This window comes from Pyrgilauda ruficollis, unplaced genomic scaffold (genome assembly GCF_017590135.1).
Source record: "Pyrgilauda ruficollis isolate IOZ18807 unplaced genomic scaffold, ASM1759013v1 scaffold23, whole genome shotgun sequence".
In the NCBI taxonomy this organism is placed as follows: Eukaryota; Metazoa; Chordata; class Aves; order Passeriformes; family Passeridae; genus Pyrgilauda; species Pyrgilauda ruficollis.
Genome location: NW_024522539.1, coordinates 7,718,541 through 7,731,734, shown reverse-complemented (window position 1 = coordinate 7,731,734; position 13,194 = coordinate 7,718,541). Strand labels below are relative to the sequence as shown.

The window sequence follows — 13,194 nt, the reverse complement described above, 5'->3', positions numbered from 1 at the left end:
ACTAATGGTACTGGGCCTATGCACAGCAGTCTTTAGAAGTGAACATCATATTACATGAATAATTAGCAAGAGTTCAGGGGAGAGGGCACACGGTTTCGCTATCAGAGAAACAGAAGGTTGGAAGCTGGCAGAGATAAAGCAAGTCAAAACCTTTTAGGCACACTGGACAGGATTAAGGTTGAAACCCCACTGGATATCTTAAACTGCTGTAGTGACTCCTGAAAGGGTGCTGCTTCTCGCATCACAAAGTGCTGCCTGCAACACATGGTTAACTGCCAGGGTATTTATTAACCAGTGTGAGCAAAGGTTACACCTTCATAAACCCCTGCACGTAAAAATAGCAAAACTGTAGCTGAAACATTACCCCACCTCTTCCCACAACGCTGTACTTTTACAGTTTGTTAAACTTGACGAGATGCTCATACCCAGACTGAAACAGTAACTTTTTCTGTAACATTAACACACATTAAAGCCCCCATGCTTTATCAGAAAAAGACAAGCTTTTTGCAGTAGGGGGCTACAAGAAAATATACCACAAACAAAATGTGTAATACAACTTAAATATGCAAGTTGAGGTAAATTTCAGTCTCAGTGGAAGAAGGAAACTGACTGGCTCTTAAGCAGCTGCCTGAAGGTAAGAATTGTCCAGGGAACACCTCCAAAGTAAACATTATATGAAATTAGCTACTTCTTTTAGAAATAATCCAAAACAACACTTAAAACATACAAACACCTTTGTGAGAAATGAAGTTCTAAACAACAAACAGCATGTCGGAAAAGACTTTTGTAAATTTGCCCTGGACAACATGCTCCAAAACCAAGAGCATTTTCTTGAATGATGCCACTTTCCCCAGGCTGTCCTACAGCCAAAATCCCACTTAAACAAGTTCATCAGATGTTGGGGAAGACTAAAGAGAGTTGGGACAATGATTAAGTTCTGCCCAAACTGGTCCAATGGTTAAGGCAGCAAGTCAACTTCTCAAACTTTCCTTTAAAGTATAAAGGTCCTATAAAAGTATAAACTATAGGGTCCTATACACCATTTTGGTTATAAAGTGCTCAACAGAAGTTCCCTTTTTATTGTTGTTGGCTTTTATATGTTGCATATTATTAAGGCTTGCAATATATAGTGTATTAAACAAAATATCTTGTTTAATTTATTATAAAGAACTATTAAGATGCATGGAATAATGCTAAAATAATCTGAACCTAATCTCAGTTTATCTGCACACTGGAAAAAAACCCAGCTGGTTTTGCTTCTTTGCTGATGTTGAACACCATTTTTCCAGCTCTGTAAGGACATTCATAGCAAAGCTAACTAAAAGTTAGGAGGAATGTTTAGAAAGATTCTCTAATCTGAGCAAAACCCATTATAAAGAACCTTATTACAGGAGAAACATTTCAAGTCATACTATTAAAGGGTGCTTTCCTGAAAAAAAGTGTTGAAGTTGGCCTCAGACCTTTCAGATTTGTTGGCTCCCATTATCCATTACTCCACAGTTGTTCTGCACACAGAAAGAAATGGCCATGCCATAACACAAAGTTAACATTAACTAGTCTAACATACTGGGATCTTAAGAAATGTGGCAGTATCCTGCAAAAATATAATAACAAAAAAGAGTATCTTAGAGCTTCTAGCTGGCACTGCATGTCTTGAGAAGGGTCACTTGCCAGACACTGAGCTATGCAGCTCAGTTAGCAGCATGCCTTGGCTGATAAATAAGGCTCCCATGAGTCAAAGTTCTTAAAGTAACATTTCTATATGCAAGCAGGCTTTTTTAATAAGGCACAGTAAAACTAATCTTCCTAAAAACATAGCCCAAACTGTCTAACGTGACAATCAATTCCTACTCAATAGCTGAAAATAGCATTTTAATCTTGAAGGCACACCTAGAAAGAACTTCAAGAGACCATACCAATAAATAATATTACTGTCAGAAAAGCATACATGAAGTTCTTCTAACAAAATTGCAATACAAAATAAAAATCAGAGGCAATACTTTGAGATTACCTCTCATTTAATTTTTTCCCTCTAGACTTTGAGGCAAGTACACTAACTTAAAACCTCATCTTCCACATCAATACCATACTTCATTTGTTAACCCACATGGAATTCCCCTTTTTGAAAGCTGAGAGGATACAGATTTATTTGATGATTATAGGGATTTTCCCAAAGACATGCATGTGCTTATCAAAAGACATGAAACCAAGGGTGGGAAGGAGTGGGCATTGAGCCAGATTCTGCTGTTTAACCCGATTTTGTGCTTTTGTATTATTTGGTCTCACAGTCAGCAAATCTAACCACAATGTTTAATTCTAACAGGAGAACCTCCATTCTGTAAAACTAACATAGTGGTTACAAATATAAAGATATGGATAGAGATAATGCCAGTATAACTGTCATTGTACAACTGACCTATGCCTGCACCTTTCTGTGACTGTCTGTGGGCAGCAGAGCTTAATGTGCAAATAACAGTAACACATTTTTCTCAAATTAGCCCCTGGAATAAAGAATGCAAAGATGTTCCTCTGTTCGTAAACTGACACTGTGCACTATTCATCCATCCCATTCTTCATTCTTAGCCTTCTGTTAAAAGCATCTTTATTCTGCTGTGTTCATACACCATTTCCTGGGTTTACAATCCCACATTTCCCATTGCTCCCATAACCTGACACACTGAAAAAAAACACTGCCAACAAAACACTCAGTTTTAGTCAGGAATGAAACTGAGCTTCATCATCAGATGTCAGGCTGAGCATGCAAGACCAGTGTAAGTCATTCATCTAAGAACTGGAAAGCAGGGCAGCCAAGAGGAAGCAGCAGCAAATGGGTCACTGCAACTGCTTATTCAATTCACCAGTGCTCATCTGCAGCAATCTCAGTTATCCACCACCAACTGACACAGGAGATACAGGGAGATACTGTCTATTGGTTTAGTTTTGTATTTTAGGCCACATACACCCAAGCTTTAAGAGTCAGACAAAAACCAATTCTTAATCACTTCATTTCAGACACCTAAGAGCCATCAGCACTCAAGAAATGTAAAAATATTTTTGCCTAGATTCAGTTCCTCATCTTTTACACAGGTGGCTTTAATTTCTCCCAAATTCAGTGGCAACTGAAGCTATCTCCTAATCCACAGGAAAAGATTTCTCATCTTCTTAGGGGCTACTTGGAAAAGCAAGCCTATATGTATACAAGCATGTTAGGTACAACACATCTGCACCTTGTTTTATGACTCATTCAAACTGCTTCCAATGCAGCCTTGTAATTAATTTATATTTGTGAAGAAGGGCAGAAAGAATTCTTAGTTATTCATTAAATTCATTATCAGCTTTGGGGAAAAAACAAACCCCTATGTTATTTGTTCATTTTCTTTACTAGTGCTGCGTGAGTTTGAGACTGTTTGCCTTAAAACCAACAGAAAATACAACTGTGGAACTTAAAAGTGGGTGTGGGGCAGGGATGAAAAGTTAGTACCATCACATTGGCACATCATATTACAAGGAAACAGGAAATTCAGACCTTAGTCCCAGCAGTGAGACTCCAAACAGCCAATACTTACCACTGCCCTTGTACTGGTCTATCTCCACCTGAGGAAACATCACAGGACCAAAATACCCCAGAAAACTGAAAAGGACCTGTTTTCTTCATTCAGTGTGGAAACAGAAATATCCGTTTGCTGACTGTCAGTTTTTCCCACAAAGCCAGTTGCTAGCAGACAACCACTTGCACACCCTGAAATGGTTTCCACCTGTCCATTCCCACAGCCATCTACAGTCCTGGACAGCATTGCTACTTTTTTTTTTTATTTTGTTCTTTTTACTCATGTTCATGAGTAATGAACCAGTGTAAACTTAGCCCACCACTTTGGAATGTTTCTAAGCAGCAGAGTAACAAAGTATGAATTTTGGAGAGTTTTTTTGGTTTTGAGGTTGTCATGGACTGGAGACTGACCCTGGCTTCAGAGCAAAGCCATGGAGGTTCACAGAGTCCAGCTCAAACTCCCCTGTCAATAACAAACTGAACAAGTCTAAGAGCTACCAGCAACACACACAGGTCAAACAGCCATGGCAGAGCGACCACCAGCTCAGCCTCCAAAGGTGACGTTCTGTATCTAGAGAGAAAGAGAAAAAGCTGCCTTTCCTCTGCACTTCATGTAATTTAGTGCTAAAAAGCAGTTACTTCAGCATGGAGGGTTTAACAATATGTTCCTCTAAGAATCTTTTATGTTCAATGCTCTGATGATGTTGAGAACCAGGTCCTACAACCCTTGTACATCAGGGTAAACCAATATATCCAGTTCAGGCAGTTGAATTTCAGGACTATCCACACTCAGGAGAGCATGTACTGTTAGCCAAAGGCTCCTTGGCAGCTTATTTTACTTCCCAAATAACACCAGTTGGAAAACATTCTTGACAGCAAAAAGTTTCCTTTTTTTTTTTTTCCTTTTTAAACAAGCTTTGATCTGACAGAAACAGGGAAATATTTAACAAAACTACTTTTACTTCAGTGACTAAAAGACGTAACACAACACCAAAGCTCAGTAAACATTTTGAATATCTTTGAACATCAGAGCACCTGTTTTGAACAGTTGTTGGTATTTGTCCCAGGGACACTCATCATCTGAATTAATCTCTGCACATTGCATAGACAACTACAGCAGAGGATTGTGCATGCATCTATTTTTGCTCAAAGTTATATGCAGCCTTTCTCGAAGTATTGGCCATGGCAGGTAAAGTTTTGGAGGACAGCAGCTTTAAACAATCCTTTGGAGACATTGTAACAACGTTATTGCAAAGCTGGTATGCCTGAACAATCTACCAGATGATGCTCCAAGAAGAAAGGAAACCCTGTTACTCCAGGACTATTAATTGTGACTCTGCCAAGCACTGCCTTTTGACATGTCAAGATTTATCTGGTAACTTTTGATAAAAACCTTTAAGCATCCAATCTAAAGAACTTGGCTTAGGTCATGCACAAAATATGGTGCTAGTGAAACAAGATTCTGTTGCAAAGAAAATTAAAGTAGGAATTGACTACTTTGATTAGGCAAGGCAAAAAACCCCTGAAGCTGTTATTCACCTGGAAAGCTGTAAGCACCTCATCACATCAGAAACTAAACTGACACAACCTCAGAAGATTAGTTATCACTCTGGCCTAATCCAATTAGGTGTGTTCCTGATTTTACTCAATGTAAGACTTCTCTACCAGCTCCTACACAGGAAACAGCAATAATCTCCTGATGACCAGCACCACAAATAATAAAATTCCTGCATAATTAAAAGTTTGGTGTGTATTTTTTTTTAACATTAAATTTGGCAAAAGAGTTTACAAAAACTATTTAAACAGTCTGTTACCCAGTGATCAAAGGCCTGTGGATTTTACTACACCATTTCACAATTCAATTCCTTGCATCACACCATACTGATCAAGAAGCATGAGGAAAACTAAAAGTGAACCAATCCTCTCCTATGGATTGAAAGACAAATTCAAATGCACCTTTTTGAGAATTAAGGACTTAAACATTACAATAACATCTATCATTTATTAAAAGCTTAAAAAAATACTAATTTATATTGTGCACCAAGAAAAACAAATTCAGCTCATTTAATATCTTGTTAAATGCAACAAGAACAGCTCTTCTAAGCTATTTATTAACTACATTTTCTTCACCTCCTTTCAGGATCCAAAGGATGGACTAACAGGTTCTGCTCTTTGCTACTTTACTACAGAAGCAGAGGGAGTGAGGCAGCAGAGCTTTCTTTCTTTTGACTGGGATTTTAAAATACTTCACCTTTTGACTGGGGTTTTAAAAATATTTTACCAACATTCATCAAATTTTTAGTGAACATACAAATTTATTTTAATACAAACAGCACGTGATTGACAAAGCAGCCATGGTTTTGTGCTTGAGCACTGAACCCAAGCCCTACATGTGCATCCTGTTTTTAAGTACTGTACATTGTCTTAATGTAAAAGTGTTAGAAAGTTCAACCTTCCCATGTGGGATTCAGGAAAGGGGGGGAAGAGGAGGACAATCAAGTCGTTTTGCACAGATGTTGCATTAAGACAATCAGATATTAGGATAAGAGACACATCTGAACAAAAAGCAGCAACTTAAAACCACATGAGAGAAGGCAGTTAGATACACATTCTCTTCAATTTGGTTCTGATTTTGAAACAAACAGCACAAAATCAGCCCAACCTGCCTAAAATAAAATACTTACAAAAAATATCTGTAACGATAAGACACAAAATTCTGAGAAACATTAAGATACCAGACGGAAATTTGTTAATCAAGTGGAAAAAAAAAACATATAAAAGACCAAATTAATCACTGATCAATACTTGATAGTGGAATGAAAACAACCAATGCTACAATTACAGCCTCTGAAGAAAAATCTATAAAAATTCATTTTAAGGGAAAATTGTATGTCAACATCTTTACTGGGCTGAAAGACAGAATTCAAAATTAGTAAAATTACCCTTTAAGATACAGTTTATTCATGAGAAGAAATACTAAATTCCTTTAAATTAAGGAAAACAAGTTTCCTTTACAAAGACTAAAAGAATGGAGAATAGTTGAGACTGATTTTACAAAGACGGGATGATAATTGAAACGGAACAAAATAATTTGATGATTTTATTTTTTCATCCACTGTTTGCAGATAGTTTTATAATCATTTGTTGTGCAAGGTTTGGCTCCTAAACGTGTATGTGATAGCAAGATCCTTGTTTCAGAACCTTGAAAATATACAGTCACAATCTGCAACTATGATGGCAAAATGAACTGATGCCTTGAAAGGCTGACCTAGAACAGAGGCTAGACAGAGCTAAAGGATAAAGCAGGAATTTATTAAAAGGCCTTAATGGATACACCTTGGGCAGTACAAGAGCCTGGCCAGGGCTACACCCAAGATGAACCCAAAATGGTCACAAAATGGACAACTGGTCACAAGGTCTCACACTTTTATAAGCTTTGGTCCATTTGCATATTGGAGTTAATTGTCCAATTATAGCCCCAGGTTATGAAGTTCCATCCTCAATGTTCTTCTCTCTTCAATTCACCATTGTTTATACTTTTTGGGCCTGGAGCTTGTAACAGCTGTCCTTGGTCTCAAGTTGGAAAAGGACTGTTTTGTCTACCTACCCTGTGAAGAGAACTTGCTAACACTTAATATGAAGCTCAGAGTTGCACACTAAAGCAGCAGAGAATGTGAAAAACATGAAAGCTAAAACTTGAGGCATTGCTGCCAGCTCACCATCGTTTCTAAAATTTGATAGCTTTCGCCAAGTACAGGGTTAATCCCCACCTTCCTCAAGGCAACTTGCAAAACATGCAGGTAAATTAATGATTGCTAAGTATCAGTGGTACTTCAGAGGCACAATTCAAAATGAATAGTCTCAGACTTCTAACATTTTAATGATTCCTTTCTGCTGCCAGGTGGAACGTCTGGTGGATTCAGAAGAGCAACAGCTTCCCACGGAACTTAGCAGAGATGACTAAATGCTTTTGATGGCACAGTGAACCTCTATTTTAAGACCTCACTTTTAACTTTGCATTACAGTTCACTACCATATGACTGGAGGCCAAACGCCAGGAATTTGCATTAGGAATGAAAGCATACACAATCTCCTGGAGCTACCGAGGAACTGCTGCAGCAGGAATGCTATAACATGACATTTTACCTCAAGAGGCATACTTGTATTTCTGCTGCAGAATATTTCACTAATTGTGAGCCACTTGGGTTGAGGACTAGCAAATGATCAGTCTTGTGAAGTTCACACTGTTACTTGGAGAATTCATCAGCAGAAAGGCTGAGGTTTCAGCTCAGTCCTGTTACAAACACAGTCATCTGTTAATAGATTTGATTAACTTTCTATTGAAACTTACACTTTACAGTGACCAACTTCTTTACTGGGCACCTAAAATACTGTAATCATAAAATCACAAAATTGTTAACATTAGAAAAGACTTCAAAGAGCACCGAGTCCAACCATTAACCCAGCACCACCATGTTCTCCACTAAATTACATCCCCAAGTGCCACATTCACATGCCCTTTGAATTGTTCCAAGGGTGGTGATGCCACCGCTTCCCTGGGCACCCAGTTCCAATGGCTTTTGGCTCCTAAAAACCTAACCAATGCTAACTACTCTAACTGTACCCTCAAGGTACACTAAAATGTGGAATTAACAAACATGGCAATGTAAGAGCTGGGAAATTTCAACTCCTCAATTTAAGGTGGAAAGCAGAGCCTAGATCTTGTATAAACCACTAAAGGGACACTAAGGGAAAACTACAAACCTGTCCAGTCACACTTTTATTGAAGAAGCCAAATCCTCTCAGATCAAGATGGACATGTGGTGGCATCACCTACTGGGTCAGGTTTCCTGAAAGATTTAAGTGAAGGAACCCCTTGTTTCTGGGCCTATGTAGAACATAACCATATACTAAATGCCTGTCAGCATAGAAGAAGCACCTCCAGGCAGATGTGAAAGCACTTTTTCAGTAAATATCATCAGCTAAACATCAAGTGAAAGAGAGAAAACACAGCAATTGAACCACAATCCTTACCTAGGCTTGGTTTAGACGTAGCACTTTTCCTCCCTTGAATCTTATTTACATCACCCATATGTGCTGGAGCGGCACTTAATAATTTATTATGCATATGCCATATCAAAATCACTTCTTTACATAAGACCATGTTATTTATATTCAAGGAAACAAATCTTTTTTAAAGTCCTGGAAAACAAGCCCAGAATCTGGTTTGCTCTCCAAGCAGACAGAACACATGCTATGGAAGGGTAACTTCTCCCTACACCTTTCTCCCCCCGCTCTTCGCTTGACTTAGGCAGAGCAATGTCAAAAGGCATTTGGACTCCACAACTAACCAATCCCTGGATTCTTGCAAAGCCAATTATCTAAATTAGTAACAACTCCTGTCACTATTTCTGAAGCTGGCACGTATCCCCAAGATAGACATTAAATACGCATTTCATGCAAGCCAAGTTTGTCTATGAATGCCAGAGCCAAGAACTAAAAACGTTCATCGCTCTTTTCTCTTAGCCTACTACAATTTAAGCTTTTTAAAGCTCTTTCTTTCAGGACATGTTCTGTGAGGTCATACTTTAAGAAGCACTTATGCAACAGCAAAAGGAGCTCATGGTTTCTGTGGACAGAAGTGAGAGGCCCAAAGACGGCCATCAGTTGTAGCAAGGAGCCAGAGCCAGCAGCTCTGCTCAGGATTTTCTAGAAGCCAAGGGCTCACTGTTTCCACTCACCATGCTGCCTCTTGCCAGAGCCTTCTCACTGTTGCTCCATCCCTTTGGATGCCACATCCTTTGGCATCTCCTGGCAGAAACCCCAGCTCTACTTCCAGATGTCAACACTTTTTCCCTCCAGCCCACTACCATAAGCATTGGATAACAGTTGTTTGGAGGCCACAGGAGAAAGATGTCTGTGTTGCAGGAGCTTGCATGAAACCCCAGATATGTCACACAACACCAGCAGTTTCCTGGTAAGCCCTAGCCAAGGCTACTGCCAAATTCAGTCAGAGCTTTGGCTCACCTGGGTTACCTCTAAGTGTAGACAGTGGCAGGCAAGTCTCGAACAACAGGTTTATTGCACTCTGCGAGCTCAAACTGCAACCAATATGTCCTACTCAAGATGGAGATTTTCAATGGTGAAGCAATGGCTAGCACAAATTACAACTGAATAATCCTCTAAATCCAGAAAAAAACAAAGGATGAAGGTTTGCCCATCATTTCAGCAAATGAAGCCATCCAGCAAATCACACTGTAGCTGTTAATGGAACATCTGGTGAGGCCACCAAAGCAACTGATATCATTTACAAACCCTTCCCTTCCACCCAGCAGGGTTAACCGTGCAGACTCATTAGGATTAAAGTGAGATACAGAAATACCTTGTCCCCAATATCCATTTACCTTGTCCTGAGGGCCTGCCAGGCTGCATCAATGTCTGCATACAGGTTTTTCTCAGAGGGCTTGCCGGTGCTCACCCCGTAGCCAGAGTAGTCATAGGAGAAGACGTTGCAGTTGATGCGGGAGCCAAGGCCAATGTAGAAGCTGCACATCTGGCCCAGGTCCACAGCATTACCGTGCGAGAAGAGCAGCGTGTACCGGCCAGTGGGGGCACAGCGAACGAACATGCAGCCCAGCCTGTTATCTCGGGCCGTGCGGGAGAAGAACACTTCCACAGCATCCAGTTCCCGCTGGGAATACTGCCAGTCGGCCCTCTCGCTCAGGTGCAGGCTGCAGGTGCCCGATCCCGTGGGGGTGCCCGCCCCGGCCGCCGCCCCGGGCTCCTGCTGCTGCTCGGGCTGCAGCACGGTGTACGTGGGCTCCGGGGGCAGGAAGGCCAGCTTGGCAGCGATGCGGCTGGGGCAGGGCGGGCAGCAGAACAGCCAGCACAGCTCGCCCAGAGAGAAACCGTTCATTCTGGGGCCTTGTTCTGGCATCAGAGACGCCGGAGAAAAGCTAAACCTCTGCTGGAAAGAAGTCACACGGAACCGACCCAGAGCCCTCCTCCGACGCGACCTGCCGCCTTCCTGCGAGGCCACCAGCTGCCCTCCCAGAACGCAAACAATGACAACCTTGGAAGAACTACAGTTCAGCAACAGCAATGCAGCTCTTCAAAGCCTGGAAACTGCTTATACAAACCAAAGACACAACCCCACGAAATACAGACGGGCTACAACCAGCCCTCAACCCCCCCGCCACAACTAACGCTACAGCAAATGCAACTCTCTAAAACACGACCCTAGAGCCCCCTCACCGCACGTGAGCCACACGTACACATTTACAAAATGAATTCCCCGATGCCACGGCTCAGTGCGGCGCCCCAGCCCCGGAGCCGGCCTCCCGCAGGGAACATGCAGGATCCAGGGAAGCACCTTCCCGCACACACCGCACCACGCGCGGCTCCACCCGCTCCGCCCCGGCCCCCGGGACGCCCCGCGAGGCAGCGAGGGGCCCCCGCAGCGCCACCGCCCCCGGCCCGGCCCCGGCAGCGTCCGCGGGAGGAGGAAGATGAGAAGGAATAGGAGCACGAGGAGCAGGATGAGGAGGGTCCAAGGAGAAGGGGAAGGCAAGGTCGAGGCTCAGCCGCGCGCGGCCGCGGGCAGGGCCATGCCGGCTGCGGCGCGCAGGCAGGAGCGGGCAGCGGCCATGTCCCGGCTCCCCCTCCGCGCCGCCGCAGCGCTTCCGGGTTACGGGCGCGGAGCGGCGCAAAAGCTCTGGAGGATCTCTGGATTTGCAGGCAGTTTCAAGAGATTCTACGGAAAACTTAAAATGGAGCGATTGCAGAAGCCTTATTTCCTTAGAAAATGAGGGTAATGACCCGTATCCCAAATAATTCACTGAATAAATTAGCAAATTGCTTAGAGCATATGGCAGACCCCATGGATAAGTGGTACTGCATCTCCAATGCCTGCTTCGACCCTGAGAGCAGAGCACAAAGATTGTGGGCAAATGATGTTTATGTGGAACATTCTGTTGGTAACACAGGGAATAACTACAGCCCTTAATTCACCAGCATTGCATCCTTACTGGAAAAAAAAAAAAAAAAAAAAAAGGCACAAAGCCAAAGTGAAAATATAAAGAAAATTACACCCGTGCAACTGCACTTACCCTGCAGTTCTTCCACTTCCAGCCAGTGTCCCGACTTGAGACGTGGTGAGCATGTTCACCCCTTTGTGTTGCTCTCCTACTGTTTGGCCATTACCCTAAGTGCTACATATGAGGAACAAAGTTTCAAAAACTCAGGAACTGGGTCATTTCATAAGTTACAAACCTGAGATGCCCTTCCCTTTCATTTTCATTGGGAAACACTTGCCAACTCTAAGAAAACTCCGTTCAAAACCTGTTTACAGAAAGGTGGTCATGTGTGATACTCCTTTGTCTTTGGAACTGGAACCTCAAAAATGAGCTCAGCCCCCTCCACAGCAGTCTTTACATTGCTAACAATGAAAATTTTAGAAATGCTAAAATCAGTCAGCAATAATTGTGTCTATTCTGACTGTCAAGCGAGAAAATGAAAGGGAGAAATGTGTTATCTCCATCCAGCTTGAACTTGTGGCCTCTGGCATGGAGAGGATGTTCCTCCACAGGACACAGAATACCCAGTTAATTACACATGTCCCACTGGCAGGGTGACAGGGTCCAGAGATCAGGCAGGGTAATGAAATGTGTCCCACCTACTTGATGCTGGGTTCCTTTGGGTGGCAGAGACAGCCAAGGCACCCTGGATGGGTCAGGAAATGATGGAAGGAACTCCCACTCCACAGACTGTGATAGGAAAACACAGAATAGATAAATGAGGGACCCTGTGAAATTCCTTGGGGATGACAAACGCCCTCAAGCTCCACCTTAGCTGTTACAAGAGATACTATTGATAATCTGTGGGAAGACTGATAGAACCCTGAGAAAAGCCTGAATATGCCCTGAGAAGAGATTTGGCTGAGGAGAGCTGCTAAGAGCTGCCTCTCCATGTCCCTCTCCCTGCACACACACTGAAACTAAGATAAGAGCTGGAATCTGGGCATCAGCACCAACTGAAACTAACTCAGAACCCTTTCAAAGGCTGTATGACTTGCCCAGAGCCAGACAGCAGAAGTTGTTATATTGTAAGTAGATTGCTACTCCAAAGAATAGGCAATTAAAAGGACAGTATTTCCCATGTGCCACCCTGGTCCTTCCTTAGGTCATGCTTGCAGTAGTGAAATTAAAGAATTAAAGTGTCCTCTTTGAATCAAAGGGGAAGTGTTATGAATTTGCTCCTTGAGCTAATAGGACTGTGCAAACCACATTTACTATCAGCCTTTAAGTAATTTTTGATGGACCAAGAAAGATGCCTTAGGTGAGCAGGGAAGATCTTCAAATAGCTATGAAAAAGGCAAATAGAATAAAGAGAACACACTGTAGTTGGTTATGTCTTGATTATTTCCATGTCCTGTAGCCTCACCATGCCTGTCGCAAGGGCAGAGCGCTTCGCACCACACTTCCTTTTCCTGAACACTGGATAGACAAAAGAATAGGCCAGAAGACAGTGAGACTGAAGCCAAAGAAGACACCTGGCAGCAGCTCTGTGAAGATTACGTATCCTAAACATTAACCATGCCTGACTTCCTGCTGCTGCTGGCCGACTGTGAGGCTGTTACAGCTGGATAA

General features: G+C 42.3%; 1 protein-coding gene across 1 annotated transcript in view; it reads right to left on the bottom strand.

Moving 5' to 3' along the window:
• ABHD17C (abhydrolase domain containing 17C, depalmitoylase) overlaps positions 1 to 11,231 on the bottom strand; it is a 28,457-nt gene extending 17,226 nt beyond the window's left edge. The window contains exon 1 of the mRNA XM_041469183.1: positions 9,952 to 11,231. Within this exon, the coding sequence (XP_041325117.1) occupies positions 9,952 to 10,484 (533 nt within the window). The 5' untranslated portion in view covers positions 10,485 to 11,231. The remainder of the gene's footprint in view (positions 1 to 9,951) is intronic.
• Between the last annotated feature and the right edge of the window lie 1,963 nt (positions 11,232 to 13,194).